The sequence below is a fragment of the Rhinolophus sinicus genome, linkage group LG03 (assembly GCF_036562045.2).
Source record: "Rhinolophus sinicus isolate RSC01 linkage group LG03, ASM3656204v1, whole genome shotgun sequence".
In the NCBI taxonomy this organism is placed as follows: Eukaryota; Metazoa; Chordata; class Mammalia; order Chiroptera; family Rhinolophidae; genus Rhinolophus; species Rhinolophus sinicus.
The window spans coordinates 178,978,837-178,998,031 of NC_133753.1; the positions used below are offsets into that span (position 1 = coordinate 178,978,837).

The following is a 19,195-nucleotide window of genomic DNA, read 5'->3' on the forward strand; positions in this document are numbered from 1 at the left end:
GGATGTCCGGGCAGTACGGCCGTCCAGTAATGAGTACTTACACAGCTGGTCCTTGTGTATCTCAAGCATTTCTGAAAGATGTCCAACAAATCTTAAGCTTCATGACAGCGCTTTCTCTTAAGATGTATGGTGACTGAGACAATCTTGTACGAAGAAACATACGGCTGAATGTAAACTACTGGCAGTAGGGTGGCTACAATGTCAGCAATCCAGGGTTACCACTGCGAAAATCGAGTGACTATTTGGAGAGAATATCATACAAAGAGTGAAGGACTTTGACCTAGAGCTCCTTGAGAACCTAGAATGCTTAAAGAGATTGAAACTATGTAGGCTTACATTTAAGTCACATTTCTCAAAAAACCTGCTCAAAATCCCATGCTTCAGTGATACCTGTACATAATGTAAAACATTGTACTGCGGCATTCATCATTGGTACTTAGAACACCTACAAAGGATGTCATGATAAACTAAATATCTTCCTATTTGAAATGCGCAGAGAACTAACTTACTAAGTTGGTTCTAGTTAACAAGTAGGGGCTGAATTTTATTTTTCCAAGAGAATTACAGAGGACGAGAATGAAACAATCCGAGTGTTCCTACAAAGGAAATGGATGCCCTTTTACTCTGAGTTGTAACAATGAATCACATCAGTGTTCATGGGATTGTAATAAATGACTATAAACCAGACTCAAGATCATGGCTATGAACACACTGAGATCACATACAATTAGTGCTCAAGTTTGGTTTTAAATCTTTAAAACCTCAACACACCTTTTTATTTCTTTTAGCACACAAAATTAATTTACATCTATTTACAGAACTCTAAGTAACAATTTTTCAAAATTTAAAAATAAACAATAGCACTATTTTGCAATTCTGAGAAATAAATCTTTCTGGCACATAATGTTCTATCAAAACAGAAAGTTGAATCAGTTTGCTTTACTTTTCACAACAGAAATAAGCATTCATAGTATCAGCCTTTGGAAATCAACTCGGTGACAAAAAAAAATTCACTGGAAAATACAGAGGGTGCCAAAAAAATGTATACACATGACTTGTATTCATCTTTCGTTAATGGTATATATTGAATAGTACAATTTTAATAGTTTTTTCCTTTCTTAAAATGTGTATATGTTTTTTTGACACGCTCTGTAGAATCATTGGAAAAATGGGATCTGGTGCCACCTACTGAGTGGCAGTGGCAACGTGACCTTGGGTATTAGCCATCAAGTTAGGTAACACAGTATAATTTCAGTTACATGCAACTCAACACGTACACATATGATCAAGGCCCGAAAGTTCCATGCAAAAATGAAAACAATTACTGTGCTGGGATTGAGGAATAACGGATTTTTTTTTCTTTAAATGCCATCCTTTTTAAAAGAAAAGAAGTGAAGCAGGTAAAAATGATTACTGAGTATGAGGGATACTGAAGAAGTGGAGACTTTGGCAAATTAACCTACTGAATAGTTCCATGATTAAGAGTGGCTCAAGTAGAGTCTCTTACTCATGCGGAGGCTGGTGGAAGGCATTATTTATGGTGGGCCAGAATTATGGATTTAAGTTATTCTCCTACTATTTACATAAAAGCTGGTTTATTTGAAAAAATATCTACCCAGACTGCTGATAAAGTGGCACTTAGGAACTATGATAATCCACACTGACCATCACGGAGGCACAAAAAACCCAGAAGGTTCTTCTGATGAACAAACTCAAGTTAATTTTTGTTCGGTTGAGTTTGTTCAAACAGATTTCCTCAATACCAACAAGGCTGAGCATTTAGCTAGGGCTGGGCCACAGTCCCAAGTCTTGGAGAGGTAGACTTCCTGCAGTATTGTCATGGGCTGGCAAGTTTATTATTTTTGGTGATAGCTTTTGAGAATGTTGCCCTCCTGTAAGGTCAGGCCGCCCTGAGAACCGTGAGTGTGCCTGAGACATGGCTGTGGTTGTCCTTTCCTTCCTAACATACCTCATAATCCGTAACTTGTTTCTCAGCTGTCCATCAAGAGGGCGGGTGCCTTGTCTATTCTGTTCATTATCATATACCCAGCACTTAATTATGGCTGGCACATGTAAGTGCTCAATAAATGTTACTTAGCTGAGTGAATAAATCAATTAATGAATGAATCTCAGAGTCCAACTGACCTACAGGAAAAAGGGGAAAAAAACCCCCTCACAAAACTGAAGACAGTTATAGAAAGGAAAAAAGATAAGCAACATTTCCATCAATTGGGGGTAGACTTGATGCCAAAAAATTGCCATCATTCAACAACTGATGATACCTGAAAGATTTTAAGTGAAAGTTAATATAAAAACAAAGTGTTCTCTGGAAGACTCATTTACAAGTTAATGAAAACCCTGTTACTACATCAAGATATAGTAGGAGCCTAGTGTTTTGTTGTTTTAAGATGGAGACGACTCCGCTGAATACACCAGGTGAATGTCTAGCGTCCCGTACAGGGAGCGTAGCACATCGAGGACTTTTTCTTGAATGGTGTCAACTTGCTCAGAAGGACAGTAATCATCCAGACTTGACCTGGGACCAAGAGAAAGAAACAGAAAATTACACGTAAATAGGATGAGATCACACTGTGCAGTGATGAAAAGCCTGCTTTTGTTGATTTCAGCGTGAACAGAAATGCAAGTGTGTTGAATTGTGGAATAATAACACTAAAAGCCACTAAACATTTACTCTATGTCGGGCATATTACACAAATTATATTCTTTATCTTCTCGGCCACTCTATGCAATCAGAAGTCTCACAGAATCTGAAGCAGAGAAAGATGAACCTACACAGGTCACATTGCTAGTAGCTTGTAAGTGCAGGTGACGGGATTCGAAGACATACGGCTTGTTTTCAAAGCATCAGCGCTTAATTACTAGACCGCTGTTTCCCTGAAAGGGAGATGCTGCTTGAGAACAGTGGGGCTTATTATCTCAGTGACTGGGCAGCTTCTCCTTCTTTTATTATGTGTACATTAAGGGCTAGAAATTGTGATGGTAGAGACTTTCCAATTGATAAGAGGGTCCTGCTTCTAAGAACAATTTGTTAATTACACAAGTGTACAGGATCGTCCAAAATGAAATGTGGGGATGTGCTGGTAATGAGATTAGTTTCCTAGGCAGTATTGAGAAAAGAGCTATGTGAGAAGAGGCAGAAATCGGTATTTTGGGAGTCTTCCTAGAATCTCCACCTACAACTTGAGTGGCCAGGCAGTTACAATGTCACTGACAGTTACAGCTGGATTAAGATCTGAAATGATTTGATCAGTGTCTCCTGGTTCTAAACTGGGGTAAAAAAGCAATTTAGAGGGATGGACTAGAACGAGTGGCATAGAAATTTTTATAGAAGGAAATGGAATTAGTTATCTAGCCTGCTCCATATCACAAGCACTCTTTTAGAACTAAAAAAATAATCTGTAAGACTTCTGATAAACTAATCCATTCTCTGGTGACCAGTACTTTTGAGGCTTGATGTAAATGTTTAACAAATAATACAGAACAATTTTAAATTATTAAATACTGTCCATAAAAATCTACTTTAAGAAAGTAGCATATATAACAGATTAATTTATAACAAACAAGGGGTACTTAAATGCTTTCAAAAAGATTTCTGGCCTCTTTAACACTATTAGAGTGGTTCTTCATGGGAGCTATCCTCAAGAGGGAATTTTGGAAATCTGTAGGTACATTTTTGATTGTCAAGTCACAATTAGGGGGTTGGGACAAGAGGGCAGGGCTGCAAGAATGCTGGCAATATGCAGGATAGTCCTGCAATAAGAATGTGAGTAATTGTCCTGTGTCCTGCATACTTCCCAAAGTCCCCTCAAAGAGCACTCACCTAAGTGAACAACTGTTTCCTGTTTTTAATTTTTGAACCTAGAATTTAATTTTTTGAACCTAGAATTTAACACTCTTCTAAAATGAACAAAGTATTTTTGAAAATGGATTCATATGAACTAAATTTTCCAGAAATGCAACTAACTACTCTATCAATTGAGGGAAGACTGGACTTTAAATTCAGGACTTTCCAAGAGGCTGTTGACTAGAAAATCCATATCACCACGGCAGCATTATTCATGGTATTTGGTCCAAGCAACATGGGAGTATCTTTGTAAAGATGACAGTCTAGTGTGGCATTTTAATACATATTACTTATCAATTACTTTCATTTCTCTGCGTTACAATATTTGTGTGTGTATACATATATAAACATATGCTTAGATTACATATATGTAGGTTATTGCTATAGACTAAAAGTTTGTGTCGCCCCCCCCAAATTTGTATGTTGGAAACTAATCGCCAAGGTGATCGTATTTGGTGTGGCCTTTGGGAGGTGACTAGGTCATGAGGGTGGAGCCCTCATGAATGAGATTAGAACCACCGTGCGAGGTTACAGGGAGAAGACAGCTGTCTATGAACTAGGAAGCAGGGCCTCAGCGTGACACTGCATCTGCTGGTGCTTTCATCTTGAACTTCCCAGCCTCCAGGACTGTGAGAAATAAATTTCTGTTGTTTATAAGCACCAGGTCTATGGTATTTTTGTTATTGCAGCCTGAATGGACTAAGATAATTAATTATATTACCTATATATTATGTATAATATCTCTATATATTTAGATTATTGATAGAATTTTGTTCAATAAGCTAGATAATTGATGAATTTTGTTTCAGGATGGTAAAAGGATTTTACAAAATGTTTGTCATAAAATATACAAATATTATTTGCCTGAGTATTTAAAGTACTTATTTTAGAACCTTACAGTTCTAAATAAAACCAGCCCAAAGATTACCATAGAAAAGAACATTTTATAAACTGCTGTAACTAGTTAGCACAGTAGTACATTCAAATTTAAAACATGGCAGCAAGTACTATTCCTCTGTAGGACACAGAAATGGGAATTCCTGTGTTCATCTGAATAACATCACCAACTTCAAAGACAAGGTAACATGCTGTTTGCCAACCATTACTGATAGGAAAGAGAAGATACATCTGAAATTTGAGCTGGTAGATTAAAAAAAAAAAAAAGAAAAAAGAATTTTGTATTAGTGATCACTACATTCATCTGAGATTGTAATAATTTCCTACTGCTGCTGTAACAATTACCACAAACTTAGTGGCTTAAACCAACACAAATTTATTGCCTTATAGCTTTGTCAGAGGTCTGAAGTCCTGAAATAAAGGTGCTGACAGGACTTCTCTAGGCTCTAGGAAAGAATCTGTTTTCTTGCTTTTTTAACTTCTAGAGGCTACCTGCATTCATTCCTTAGCTTGTGGCCCCATCCTCCATCTTCAAAGCCAATAGCCTAGCATCTTCTAATCTCTGACTCTGACCCTCCTGCCTCCTTTTTATAAGGACACTGGGCCCACCCATATAATCCAGAATAATCTCCCATTTCAAGATCCTTGAGTTAATTGACATCTGCAAAGTCCCTTTTGCCACATAAGCCAATACATTCACAGGCTCTGGAGGTGGGAAGTGGACCTCTCTGGTGGGCTGGCGTTCAGGCTACCACACTTACCTTGCAATTGTCACAAGAGTAGGTTTTGGTAAATTTTTCAGTAAATAATATACAGATTTAATAAGATCCTCAATTTCTTGTTCTGTGCTGATATGGTGAGGAAGTTCTGAATAATCACAGGTTAGACCAGCCTGGTGAACCTGAAAATAAGACCATTAAAAATTACACTGTAGAGCTCTGTTGTTTTTAGAACATACTTTAACCACTAATGGCCTTGCTGACAAATCTTTAAATACTTTCGTGAATTTAGATTGTTTTTTTTCCTTAATAATTTCTATGCCATAGAAGTTATCTATTCTCTCAAGTATGGAAGAGCTGGCTTATACACTTGGTTGGGTTTGATTCCTTTTCAAGAAATAATTCTCTGACTACTTCTTTATGTTATCATTATGGATTTATTCAAGTTCTGTCTTTACTTGAGCCTATTTTGACAGCTCACATTTTCTAGCAAATTATCCATTTCACCTACATTCTAAAAGCTGATATAAAATTGTGTATAATATTCTCACCTTATCTTTTCTTCCAATTTGTTATTTTATTTACTTTTTAAATACATGCACCCAGTACTATAACCAAAGCTTCAAGGGGACACAAGGGAAAGTCTTCCTCTTATCTTATTTAACCCACTGTTACCAGTTTCTTGTGTATGCTTTATGTATGCGGTGATCAAAAAATACGGTGAATGTTTAAATTTTAAAAAGCTTATTACAGTAAAAGACACAACGCCATTAACCCCCCTCCCCCTTAAAATACTCCCCCTCACTTCGAACACACTTATCCCATTGTTCCCACTTTCTGAAGCAGTTCTGGAAGTCCTCTTTCCATGAATGTCTTTAGTTGTGCTGTCGTGGCTGCCTCGATGTTCTTAATTGATTCAAAACGTTTACCTTTCATGGTTATTTGACTTTGGGGAAGAGCCAGAAGTCACATGGTGCCAGATCCCGTGAATAAGGTGGATGAGGACACACTGTAATGTTTTTATTTGACAGAAACTGCCGTACCACAAGTGATGTATGACGTAGAGCATTGTCATTATGGAGGATGAAGACACTCACGAAAGAGGACTTACAGAACTGCTTCAGAAAGTGGCAAGAATGATGAGGATGAGTGTGTTTGAAGTGAGGGGGATTAATGGCAATGTGGCTTTTACTGTAATAAGTTTTTTTAATGTAAGCATTCACTATATTTTTCGATCACACCTTGTGTAAGCACATACTACTGATATCTATATACATATGTTTTAAATGTAAATGACTGGGTGTTCCAGTCTCAGCACCAAACTAAATATGCCTGAAAGCTAGAAGTGGCTCACAAACTGACATTTTGCTGCTTTTGCTTGAACGTTTTGAAAACTGGAACTCAAATATGTCACAGTTTTGCTTAGCGTACATAAGTGCAAAGCACAGAAAAAACACTAATCTGCTATTTTATTGGAGGTTCTGGATAAACATCAAAGATTTAACTGGCAGTGATCCGTCAATGTAGTAAAATGACAGACTCTGTATGTCCTTTTCTACCAAACTGATTAAAACACTTATGTTCTAAATCTGCAGCTATAGGCACATATTTGATTACATAATCCGCAACTGAGCCCATGCCATCCCTTCTCTCAATAAACAATGTACAAACCATCCCCAAATGCAATGGAATGAAATTGCATTCGCCAGAGAATCTTCTTTTGTTTTTGTTTGGTTTTTATAATCAGAAGTTTACAGAAAGGAAAGAAAGAAGGAAAGGAGTAAAAAAAATGAATCAATAAAGAAAAAAACAACTTTAGAAATTGTATATTTTCTTTTCTCTGGCGAGGAGAGATCTGACCATAGACAAAAACAGAACAAAAAACACAGCACTTTTGCTTCATAGATAAAACTGGAAAAGTACATTTTTCCTAGAAAACTGATATGTGTTCTATCGTCTAAAAAGTATGTGTTATTTTAAAAAAAAATAATTCTTTCACACTCCCCAGGAACACAAATAAAAGTGAATCACTTTAACAGAACCCACATTTTTCTACCCAGAAAAATGCCTTCGGAAAGGTTCAATTTTATACTTCAATTTAAAATATTTACCATTTCATAGTCTGGCACTTCCATCCGTTTTTTCAAACTCTGTACAAGTGGAACTAGTGATTCCATTCTGGAAAAAAGCCACCCCTCAATTAAACATCACACCACCTCAACCAAAATTACAGTAGCCAATGAGACATTACCCTTAAAATTTACCATTAACAATGTTTCATATGATTCTTGGGAAATGAAAGATAAAGCTGTTCAAATATCATCTTAAATATTAAGAAAGAAATGTTCCCTGCTGTTTTCTTACCTAAAGATCACAGATTGTTAAAGGCTGGAAATTAGCACTTGAGAAACTGACATTTTCCTTTTCTTTAAAAATGGAAGTTCTGTGACTTTAAAAATTATTTTGATCAGCAAGAAAACTAAGTGCCTTTAGCACATTCTGGTGGAAGAAGATAGTTTCCTGAAGGATTTTAAAAAACATTAAGGTCCTATTTATTGACATATACAATTATAACTGGAAATGTTCTACTTCATCTGATATAATAACGATGGTGCTTTCAGGTGGAAATCTTCGGAAGCCCTGATTAATGAATGAATGATTCTAGTATTTCAATGCCCCCTCCACCAACATCCACTCATCTGCTGGGAGGGAAAAGAAAGAAAAGAGGGGCATGGAGGTCTATCTGTCCACTCACCCTGTTATTTCTCCCTCTTTATTAACGACACTTGCTGCGGTTCTGGGGCCTAATCACCCACTTCCTCTACTTCCTGAGGAATACTGAAGATTTCTTCATGATGAAGGTCTGGCCCTTTAAGGGCATGGCAAGTTTGGGGAGATTTTTCTTGCTGTCCCACCCACTTTTCCTTTGTGTTAGTCTCCCCTTCCCCATGCCAACCAGTCTAAACTTGCCACTGTTGTAGTTTCCTTGTGTCTGTGACAGAATTCCCTGCAGGCGATGAAGTGCTCCCTGGGCATGCTCAGCAGGCACAGTGGGTTTCAGTGGAAGGTGGCCCCATCTATGGGCTAGACTCAGGATTCATAGGTTTTCAGCCTATTTTTTTGGTTTTAAGTTTTAAACTTAGCTTGAGACTTAAAAAAAAAAAAAAATCATAAAATAGTAGGTACTCTTCAGTATTTCTGGAAAGAACCATGTTCTGTGACTTATTTCTGTATTTCCCTCTTCCATCATAATTCCAAAAAGGAGGGAATCATTTTTACAATTATCTCCCTATACTGAAGAGAAAAAACATTAACTGATACTAAAGTGCCTGGTTAATATTTACTGATGTGATTAATACTATCATGGTTTACTCTTCCAAACCAATGCTTTCCTTAGTGATAGTAAAGTTTCATGACATTTATATTTCAGGGATGTTTCTGAATATTTTATTTTTAAGTAAAAATTACACTGAATATTTTGAATAGGTGATACATACACATGGCAAAAGCTCTTTCTCCCTTTTATACTTTGTCTCGCCATATAATTCCTCTCTCCAGAGGCAACCACTTTTCTAGTTTCTTCTGTATTCTTCTAGAGAGCTGATGAATTATTTTCATCATTTGTTGTATCATTTCATGACATAACAAATCTTAGTTCTAATGACATAGGTACCATGATTCTAAGTCTCTGTTTTCTGTTGCTATCTTATGACTGATTTCTTACATTTACATTGTGGAGAATAATCTCAGTTAGTTTGTGGGAGAACAATTTGAAAATAAGCTAGTTCTGATATTCTATGGTCCTGGGGACAAAAAGTTTGTGTCTGATACTTTTATTTTAGTTTCCTGGCCCTTTGAGTTTATATAAAGAATTATTTTAGAGAGAAGTATGTTATTTATGTCAATATTCTTTTAAACTGGCATTAATACTAAAGGCATTCTTCACCCCAACCCCCAAGTCAACAAATGATCACTCCAAAAACGCTTTCCATATTTTCAAGGTAGGTAACACCAAGAGAACTGACCAAATAAATGACCTGATGAAAATCCCAGCTTTTAAATCTTGTCCCCTGATGCCAGGGGCAGCTTGAAAATAAACTCTTCCACAGGTAGTTGGGTTGCCCTTAAAAGGAAGCAAGTTTTCACATTATAATTTACCTGTCTAGTAACTTACTTTTCTAGTGATAGGTTAGTTATTTTTTTTCCTTATTCCACTTAGACAGGGACTGTCTTACTCCTCTTTAATCCTCCATAAAACCCAGCACCACATCTTATCCATACAGCAGGAGCACAGTTACCACACAGTGACTAAAAGCATACCCCTTCCTATGTGATTCTGGCAGCTTAACCTCTGCGCCTTCGTTTCCTCGTCGATACAATAGACATAACAATAATGAAGCCATAAGATGGTTATAAGGAATAAATGAGATAAGAAAGGAAGAAAATCTCAATACTGGTAACATAGAAAACACTCAATAAATGCTAACTATTGTTAGTAAATTTGTGTTGAAATTTAATAATTTTTAAAAAGTAATTTGTCTAGTTAATCTAGCAATATATCTAGGACTGAAATATAGTAGAGTTAGAGGAAAGAATGTTTGAGGGTCTTACCCAGGGTTTGAAGCCCATTTCTGAACAGTTGCTTCATCATCACCATCACACAAATCAGCAAAAGTCGCTTCTAAATCTTCTAATTGGTGAATTCGAGTATCAACACAATCTACCAAATCTTCCTTTAAACGCATAGAAAAGACAAGATTATAGTTATTCTTTCAAAAACAAGTGAAATCCCATTAAAATAAAAATCTTAGTTCAGGGGGCGGCTGGTTAACTCAGTTGGTTGGAGCACAGTGCTCTTCACAACAAGGCCACTGTGAGCTGCGCCCTGCACAACTAGATTGAAACAACTACTTGACTTGGAGCTGATGGGTCCTGGAAAAAGACACTTAAAATAAATAAAAGTTAAAAAAAAATGTAGCATTTAAAAAAAATAAAACACAAAACAAAACTCAGTTCAATCAGTTAAAACATGATTTTCAAGTGTTAATAATCATGGGCTTCCCCAACCCACACACACACATACTTTGGACAGTTTTGAGAGACTGTAATAAGCTGTAAAATATTATTAGATATAAGATAGATAAAACCCAAAAGAAGTAAATGGAGGCTACCTCTGTCAGGTTGATGCCAGGCTTTTTAAATTGGTACAGCTGTTGTAAGATTTTGTACTCCTCCTAAAAATAAAACAAAAAAATCCATATACTAGGGGAAAAAAATTTTTTTTAAGTGTAAAAAGGCTGTGATACAAATAGATCTTAGATAATTATTTAAAGATTAGTCTGGGAAAATCAGGCAAAATGTGTAATTCATATTTCATTAAGTATTATCATTCCTTCAGGGTAACTATCCATGTAGGCATGATATGAACGTATAAAAATTAGCTATGGAAGATGACTTGATGACTAATGGGTAATGAGATGAAATATTTCTTATAATAGTCCACTCTATAAATGAATACATCCTGGATCTAAACAGATTTTAGCTCTTTATAGAAAATACACGTATCTTTAATAACAACAAAACTCTCCATGTTCACTTTGTAGCCCTTTCCCTAGCCACAGAAGAGAATTCTGGAGTACAGATACTGGAGGCAGATACAATGGAAGAAGGATGCCTGCTACATACATACTTTGCAGAAGACTGTCTCCCCTTATTTAGAAATAACCCCATTATAGATGGGTATATCTAGCCCAATTACCCTAAGGAGTATTGTTAGGAAGAGGTTATACGCAAGAGCTAATTAAGCCTAATTTGTGGCACTGTCTTTCACATCCTGAATTGAGTATAGTTATTACTTTGATTTTATACTTGAAGAAACTTTGGGTCAGAAAGGTTAAGTAACTTTCCCAAGGTCACACAGCTAATAAGCAGAAGTAACAAACATAACTTAACTCTGACTACTGAATATGCTCTTAAGAAAAGGTAAACAACTGCTTTCTTTGCAATATTAAAAAAAAGATATTCAATGATAAGTATAATATAATACGTGCTCTTTTCAAAAAGTTCCATAGTACCAAAGGGTATTAAAGGATATAAAAATCTCCACTTTCCCAGGTTTCCTGATAGCACTGGAAAAGGAGTAACTGCCATTAAGTTTCTTAATCAACCTTCTAGAAATTTTCATTGCAAATATTCGGTGAGTATATCTGTAGGATAAATGCCTGAACTTCGGTTCTTCAGCCTCCAGGTATGCCCATTCTTCAAGTTTCCTAAGTACTTCTAAGGTCATTTCATAATTCTGAGAGCTGGCGGTTAGTCGCTGGCTCCATGTACAACCCCGCAGGAAAGAAATAGGACGATTTTTCTTCCTTATTTCCATGTTGGGAGAGCACTCTAGGTACAGGATATACTAAATCCTCAAATCTCACCTATTTTTAGTCAGTACCTAGTAGGTCTTTGTCAATTTAGACAAATCATAATGGCATTCGATGTGTATACAGAGTAAGGATTGTAACGTGCAGATTCATCATTAAAAATCAAATACTGAACTTGAGTAGAAAAAAAGAGTTAATTTGAATCCCTCCAAAACAGACCTGTAACAACTTCCCAAATGTTACAGTAAGCAGACATGTGTGCCCATAAAATGCACCTAGGAAAGCTCACTTGGATCGTGAATTTATCAGTTGCTTAAATGCATGGTTCCGTTTCAGATCCATGCATATACTAATCCTGCCCGGTGATATGCACTGAAGATCTGATGAGGCGCCCTACAGACCACAGGCCTGAATCATTAGCTACAAATAGGACATGTGTAGTTAGGCACCTTATTGTTCAGTGAAAAATTTGCCACACAGGGTTTTCTATACACAGACTATCACTGGAAAGATACCCCAAAAAACTAGCCATCATATTTATTTATGAGGTAAAAAACGGAGGGAATGGCGATGGGATAAGACAGTGACATTCTTTAATGTACACATTTCCTTCTACTGTATGACTTTTTTCCAACGACTCGTGTACCCATCACTCAAATTAATAAATGCAAAATAATACAGACTATCTAGGGCAGGGATCAAGTTATATACTTTTAAAGGGTTTGAGAAAACAACAAGAAGAATACATGAGAGACCATATAGAACCCTCAATAAAGTAATGACTATCTGGCTGTTTGCTGGTCCCTGATCTAGAGAAATGTCATACAATTCTCAAGGTCTGTTTTAAAAACACCACATTTACCTGTGTGAACATTTCTTTGAAGGGATTCTTGACTGAAAAAAAGTCTAGGTCAATATCTAACACAAAAGCACCCCCTTTCTTCAAAGTTTCCAGCATTTCTCCAGTGCTGATTGCAGCCTGCGGGTCCTGGCTTTCAGGAGAACATGAACATGAAGGTCCAAGGCAAGTCTGGCCCCTTCTCTGTGTCACTGTGTCCTTTTCCAGTCCTTCTGAACGAGAGTCACAGTTAGTAGAGGCAGTGTTTCCTGCAGCTTCCAGTGCTAGCTTTGGCTTCTTAGCAGAAGACACTGCATCATTTTCTTCTTCATTGTTACAGAGTTTATATGGCTTTACCATAATTACATCCAATTGCAAAGGTTTTTGGTTCTCTAGCTGGTCTTCAGTTACATAAAGACCATCACTTAGAAAGTAGTGATCTGTACTTGTAACCCTGGATTAGAGGAAAAAACTATTTTAAAGATGAATGGACACATTAGCTGACATTCCCTAAGCATTTCCACAGTACTGCAGAACAATAAGAAAGGACATATTTGACAAAAACTGACAGTTGTCTCTAATATTTGTATTGCCTGTTCTTCTGTAGAAATAGTTTTCCCCAAATTTTTAGCTGGGTACACCACCTCCCAAATTAAAAACTCTATCACAGTCTGCGTTGTAGCTAGGTGTGGTCATCTGATTAAGTTCTGGCCAGAGGCTATCAATGGCAGAGAACTATGAAGAGCCATGCTCTCCCTTCCTCACCAACAGGCATATGACACGGAAATGGCACGCCACCTCAGGCCATGAGGACAAAGGCAACGTCCTAGATATGGTGTCGCAAGACAGAGAAACTGGGGTTGTCTGAACTACAGAACAGCACGTAGGCACTGGACTGCGTGTGGGAAACTCTAATCTGAGAAGAAAGAAATGCTCCTGTTTAAGCCAGTGCTTTGGCTCTCTCTAATACTAGTGGAAACTTGCTCCAAAAAAATCACTGAAGAGAAAAATTACATCTGGAAATAATTTCTCTTAATGGAAACTCTCTCTGATGTATTTCAAAGCATCATTAAACTTCATACAATCATAATATTTTAATATGAAAAGCAACTTAAAACAAATCTGGTACACATGCAGAATGCATTTCCTAAGTTGCAGATTTCTGATTTTAGATACATCGGTATGCTCTTAGTTTTTCAACTATATTTGTTATTCCTTGGTTAAGTACTATGAACAGTGGAATCAAATGCTTCTTCCGGAGACAGACTCTATCCAAATAAAATAATAGTTAATATTTATTTCTCACCTACTCTATTCCAACATATGTAGCCTTAAATTTAAAAAAATATAATTTTACAAAAAAAGTTTAACGATGTAATAAAACTAATATGCAGGCTTATTAAAAACTGTAGCATCCTAAGAAAGACAAAGGCTGTACCCCCAAACTTAAATCTGTATTCTTCTTTAAAAAATATTACTTTGTATCAGTACAAACATCTATACTCTTCAGATTGCGTATCTGTATGTATGTGAGTCTTCCCCATAATTTTTCACTCGGATTAAAATCATGAGATATCAAAATAGTCTTAATATCGTTACTACACATTGAGTTTCAAATTCTGTTTCAGATTGCTCAAAATTATTTGATTTTGCAGAAACCTGTTACAGGTTAAACTAGGCCATCTCACTGAAGTACTCAATAAAGCACTATCACTCTTTCACATACACCCGTAATATGGACAAGCCTTATTTATTTAGTATTATATCCTCAATAAATATAATTTTCAAGTAAACACAACAGTTATTTGCGCACTTGAGAAGAACATACAACAAAAGCTAATTGTATCATTAAATCAGAAGTAAAAAGCATCATTTTCAATGAGCAAGATTGTATTTCATTTTTAGTGTATTACCATTTCATCCCACGAAACTTCAGGTTATAGAAAGTTATGGTTCCACTGCTTAAAACATTCACCCATTGCAAGAGAGTTTAGGAAGTCAAGATGATTCTGATACTTCTAAAGATATCATAGTGTCACAAGATAAATAAAAAATTAGTCATATATACAAAAATACTTGCACATGTAACTCAAGTCAGAGGATCCTGTAATTTAATTTAGATAAGTCAATTATCTAAAGATAATCATATTAATAAAATTAAAACCCCAAATCTACTTTTCAGCCATTGGATTTATTAAAAAAGACAAAAAACCAAAGTGAGGTAATTTTGCTTTTTCACTGCTAATCGTTTCATTCAGCAAACAATAGTTATATTGGAAGGAAATGGTAAAATGTATCAGTAAACATGTATATAAGTCTAAAAAGTACTTCAGTGATTTCATGGAGTTAGTCATCAATGGAGCCAAAATTCCAGAGGATGAAAATCATGTTATACAAAAATGAACTTGACCAACAACAAAATATAAATGGTGTGGTGTGTGAAGAAAGCCAAGAGACTTGAAAACTTGTTCCTGGTGTTTTGAGAACTCTTTAGAAGAGCTAAGGCTTAATCTCACCCTATTTGTGTGTAGAGATAATCATTAAACTATTACAGGAATCCAAAATAATATATAAGAAGCAATCAACCTCTTTCATACTCATAAATATGAGGAAATTACCTGATTGTTGTGGTAGAAATGTCTTTGCCTACTGAAAAGTGATGTTTGCCCTCTTTGATTTGCTGAGCCCATGTGGGATGAAGCCATATTATATGAGAAAAATGGCCAGCATACACTGCAGGCATAATCCAATTCTCAATACTTAATTCTCTGGAAAAGAAACAGAGAGGAAGAAAGAAAACTATTAGTGAGAGATTTTTTTTCCCCCAATGTAATTTCATTCACAACAATATTTTAAGTAGTAAAGGTGAAATAGTTAAAAAAAAAAAAGGAAATGAAGAATAATGAGTTTGATACAAAGGAGAAAACGTGTGTTCTAAGGGAACTTGAGGGGTTCCTGAGACCTTTTCTGTGACCACCAGTTAAAAACAATTTTCCTAAAGCATTATTTCCTAAGGCATTTTTTCCCTTTTTCATTGTACTGACATTTGTACGGATGTTGCAAAGCAACCGGGTGGCTTGATGTCCTAAGATTAATCAAAGCAACGGTATCAAACTCTACGCCTAGTCATCGTCTTCTTCACTACGAAGCACTAACACTCGCTCCCCCTCCCCACCAAAGCTAGTTTCATGTATGAATGTCTGTCCTTCATGATTAAACCTTGATCCTGAAGATACATTTAAAAATATTTCGTGTGGCAAAATGAGTATACAGAAAGTACTTCTACTACATACTTTGAAGTACAATAGTTGTCAAGAAAAACCACTCGTGATTCAACTGCAAGCTGAAAAACACCATTTTTCTTGAAAGAAAGACTGATTGACAAACCGTGGTTATTCAGACTTGAATCTGAATTGTTAGATTCTATAGTCCCACTAAGCTTTAAGAAACTACCACTTGTCAAGTGTTCGTATAGTATTAAAGAATATTCACAATTATCTGAAAAGGCTATGAAAACTCTTTTCCTAAATTTTTTTCATATTCTTCCACTGACAACAGACTGAATGCAGAAGCAGATATGAGAATCCAGCCGTCTTCTATACAGGCAAGTATGAAAGAGGTTTGCAAAGATTTAAACACTGTCACTCTTCTCACTAAATTCTTTTGCTTTACAAAATGTATTTGTTTTCATAAAAAATACTGCTATTTTGAAATGAATTAATATTTTAAATGTTTTTCTCAGTTTTAGCTTCACATATGGTAAATTTTTAAGGGTATACAGGAATCCTGAGACTAAGAAGTTTAAGAACTATTATTCTATGACTGACTGTACAGTCTGCATACCTGCTTCATAATTCTTTTCAATTTCTAAAATATAAAACCTCTAAATATAAAAGAGAGTAAAGACAATGGCAGACGTACCATTTCTTTAGAAATTAGTGCTCCGAACTGGAATTTTGGAAAAAGTCAAATGTAGTAGGCTAAAATTAATTAACACAAGCATTTATCTTTTAATTTTATATTATAACAAGAAAATTACTATGTTACTTTTTATATCGTACAAGTAGGCTACATTCTAACAAATATGTACATAAAGAGACAGCAACAGAATTTCAGGGAACTTTCTTACAGAAGAGAGATTAGTAAGTCATTATTTATAGCTACATTAGGTATGATCCTTCCTGAAGAATGCAATAAAAATAACCAACTTCACTTCTAGCTTTATGGTTCTATATAACTGAAAAGTCGGTAGGGATTGTGACCTGAAAATAAACAAATTGGGAGGTTGGAAAAATATAATACTGAAAGGAAAGATATACAAATGAAAGATGTGTTGCCTGTACAATTACTGAACTATGTGTTTAAAACACATTTTCTTGTGCCTCAGTATTCAGACTTTTTAAGTGGAGAGGAAAGGAGAACTGGCTCAGATAACTTCTAAGGTTTCTTCTATTTCTAAAATTCCATATTCCAAAGAAGAGGTTGGCACACATTGGCTGGGCTTCCTGTTTTTGTAAATAAGGCTTTATTGGAACTCAGTCACAGCCATTGGTTTACATGGTGCCTATGGTTGCTTTCACACTACAAAGGCAGAGATAAGTCGTTGCAACAGAGACCATATAGCCAGCAAGCCTAAAATATCTACTACCTGGCTCTTTAAGAAAAAGTTTGTTAACACTTGCTCTAAATAAAATAAAAAAGGCAAACAAAACAAAAACAAACTCATGAGATTAGCAGAGTCTACTTCCCTTAATTGCTTATCATCTACTGCAAATTGTATTTCAAGCACATAACAGATCATTAACAAAATCATGGATTACCCAAAAAGAGTTTCCTTATCAAACACTGTGTCAGCTGGCATATTCACCGGAATAAGCAGGTCCGGATGGGAATCAAAATGCACAAAACTTATATTACTGGCAGGAAGATGCTTTGAGCCAATGGCTCGGTATATAAAAGGCAGGACCTGTAAGAGACACATGCACACACTCAACATTGGCACTGAAATTATGAGAATACACTCAACTGCAGACTGAAAATCAATGCTAAACATAACTGCACATAATCTGAAGCAACTAAGTTGTTAAAAAGTTGGAAAATATATGTAGGAAAAAGTGTTCATGTAGATGATTTGGATAATGACCTCAGACTTTATTTTTAACTCAGAACTTTCAACTTGGCCCTCCAAAGGCTTTAATGGATATCTGTCTCTTGCTGCTATCCTGCCCCACAACAAACTCAACAGATAATGAGGAAACGTAGGGCTGGCGCTCAGAAGTAACCTGCTAGTTAATAACACACGTTCTGACATTAGCAACGTGTTCAAGCTACCCAGAGTCTCCCCGCCTTTTTCATACTTCAGGAAGGTGCGGTAGGGCTCTTTGTCCTGTTCCAGTCTCTGCAGTTGCAGGTTTATGACTGAATGTGAAAGCACCGCCTAACCCACCGCTTGCTCTTACTCTCAGGGCCATACACGTTATCTCCAGGTCCTGAGAAACCCAGCTTCAACTTCCTTCCTCTCCTCTTTCTGCATCCATAAATCCGAAATTACCCCTTTCCTCTTTCCCAGGGAACTCCCTAGGCCTATTAATGCTACCCGGAAAAAAAGAAGAAGAAAAAAGTCTTAGATCCACAGCCTTCCATGTAGGCTTCTAGAAGTCTACATTAAGGCACCATTTTAGCTACTCTGCCATAAAAATAGAAAATTAGCACTGCCATAAAAGTAGAAGACATCTTGAGTGTTTCTAAACGTGGGGCATCATGTTAAAAAAGTGAGGTGCACACTATGCACACAATAATACTAACGGCCCTAAGAGTGCTACGACGGTTGTCCCCATTTCACAGATGACAACCCACGTTCTTTACAAAAAGCCTCCCCCCTACACAGGACTGTGATGGAGACGCCGGGGGACAGCTGGGAGCCTGCGCTACGGTGCAGGTTAAGGACTCGGGGCCCTGCCGTTCGGCTGCCGGGTTCGAATCTTGACGTCACCAGTTGTTGGTTGTGGGACTTTTGGGCCAGAGTCAAATGAGGTTGCCCGACGCCCAGTAATCGCCCCATAAACGTCAGCGCTTATCTTTCCAAGTTAGCTTCTAAGGCAGGTTTGGCGTTTTCCCCCATTGCAATGCAACTCGCGGGCACATCAGATTCTGGTGCTCTCTCCGGCCTCCTCCGCCCTCGCGCGATTCTGCCCCAGCGCCCAACAGCCGCCCGCTCACCTCCTGATGATCCTCCACCACCCACACCGGGAGCTCTGGGTAGCGCCGGAGGCTAGCACGCTCTCCCGCGGAGTCACTCATGTTTTCTATCCAGCAGCGAGGGCTCCTGCGAGACCAGGACGCGGGGACAAAGATCCGGGAACGCCGGAGAGGAGGGGCCGCCACTCTCCCCGGGTGGAAACACTCGCTCACCCGGTTGCGGTTCCCTATTGGAGGACGTAGAGGGCAGGAGGCGGGCGCCGGAGGGTCCAACGAGGGCGATTGGCTTAGATGTCCATCGCTT

At 37.1% G+C, this 19,195-nt stretch overlaps 1 protein-coding gene across 3 annotated transcripts; it reads right to left on the reverse strand.

The window, feature by feature from the left end:
- Window positions 1-734: 734 nt before the first annotated feature.
- On the reverse strand, window positions 735-19,105 carry LG03H5orf22 (linkage group 03 C5orf22 homolog). 3 transcript variants are annotated; one of them, XM_019737241.2, is made up of 9 exons: window positions 18,913-19,105; window positions 17,514-17,659; window positions 15,312-15,461; window positions 12,718-13,147; window positions 10,653-10,715; window positions 10,093-10,214; window positions 7,593-7,659; window positions 5,524-5,663; window positions 735-2,536 (listed from the first exon to the last, which is right to left on the reverse strand). In XM_019737241.2, exons 1-9 carry the CDS (start codon window positions 18,991-18,993, stop codon window positions 2,404-2,406), a joined length of 1,332 nt encoding a protein of 443 aa, XP_019592800.2. In that variant the 5' UTR covers window positions 18,994-19,105; the 3' UTR covers window positions 735-2,403. The 3 variants fall into 3 exon arrangements, with proteins under 3 accessions (XP_019592800.2, XP_019592801.2, XP_074185144.1); XM_019737242.2 differs by having other exon boundaries at window positions 17,561-17,659; window positions 18,913-19,055; XM_074329043.1 differs by lacking the exon at window positions 17,514-17,659 and having other exon boundaries at window positions 18,913-19,063.
- Window positions 19,106-19,195: the final 90 nt, after the last annotated feature.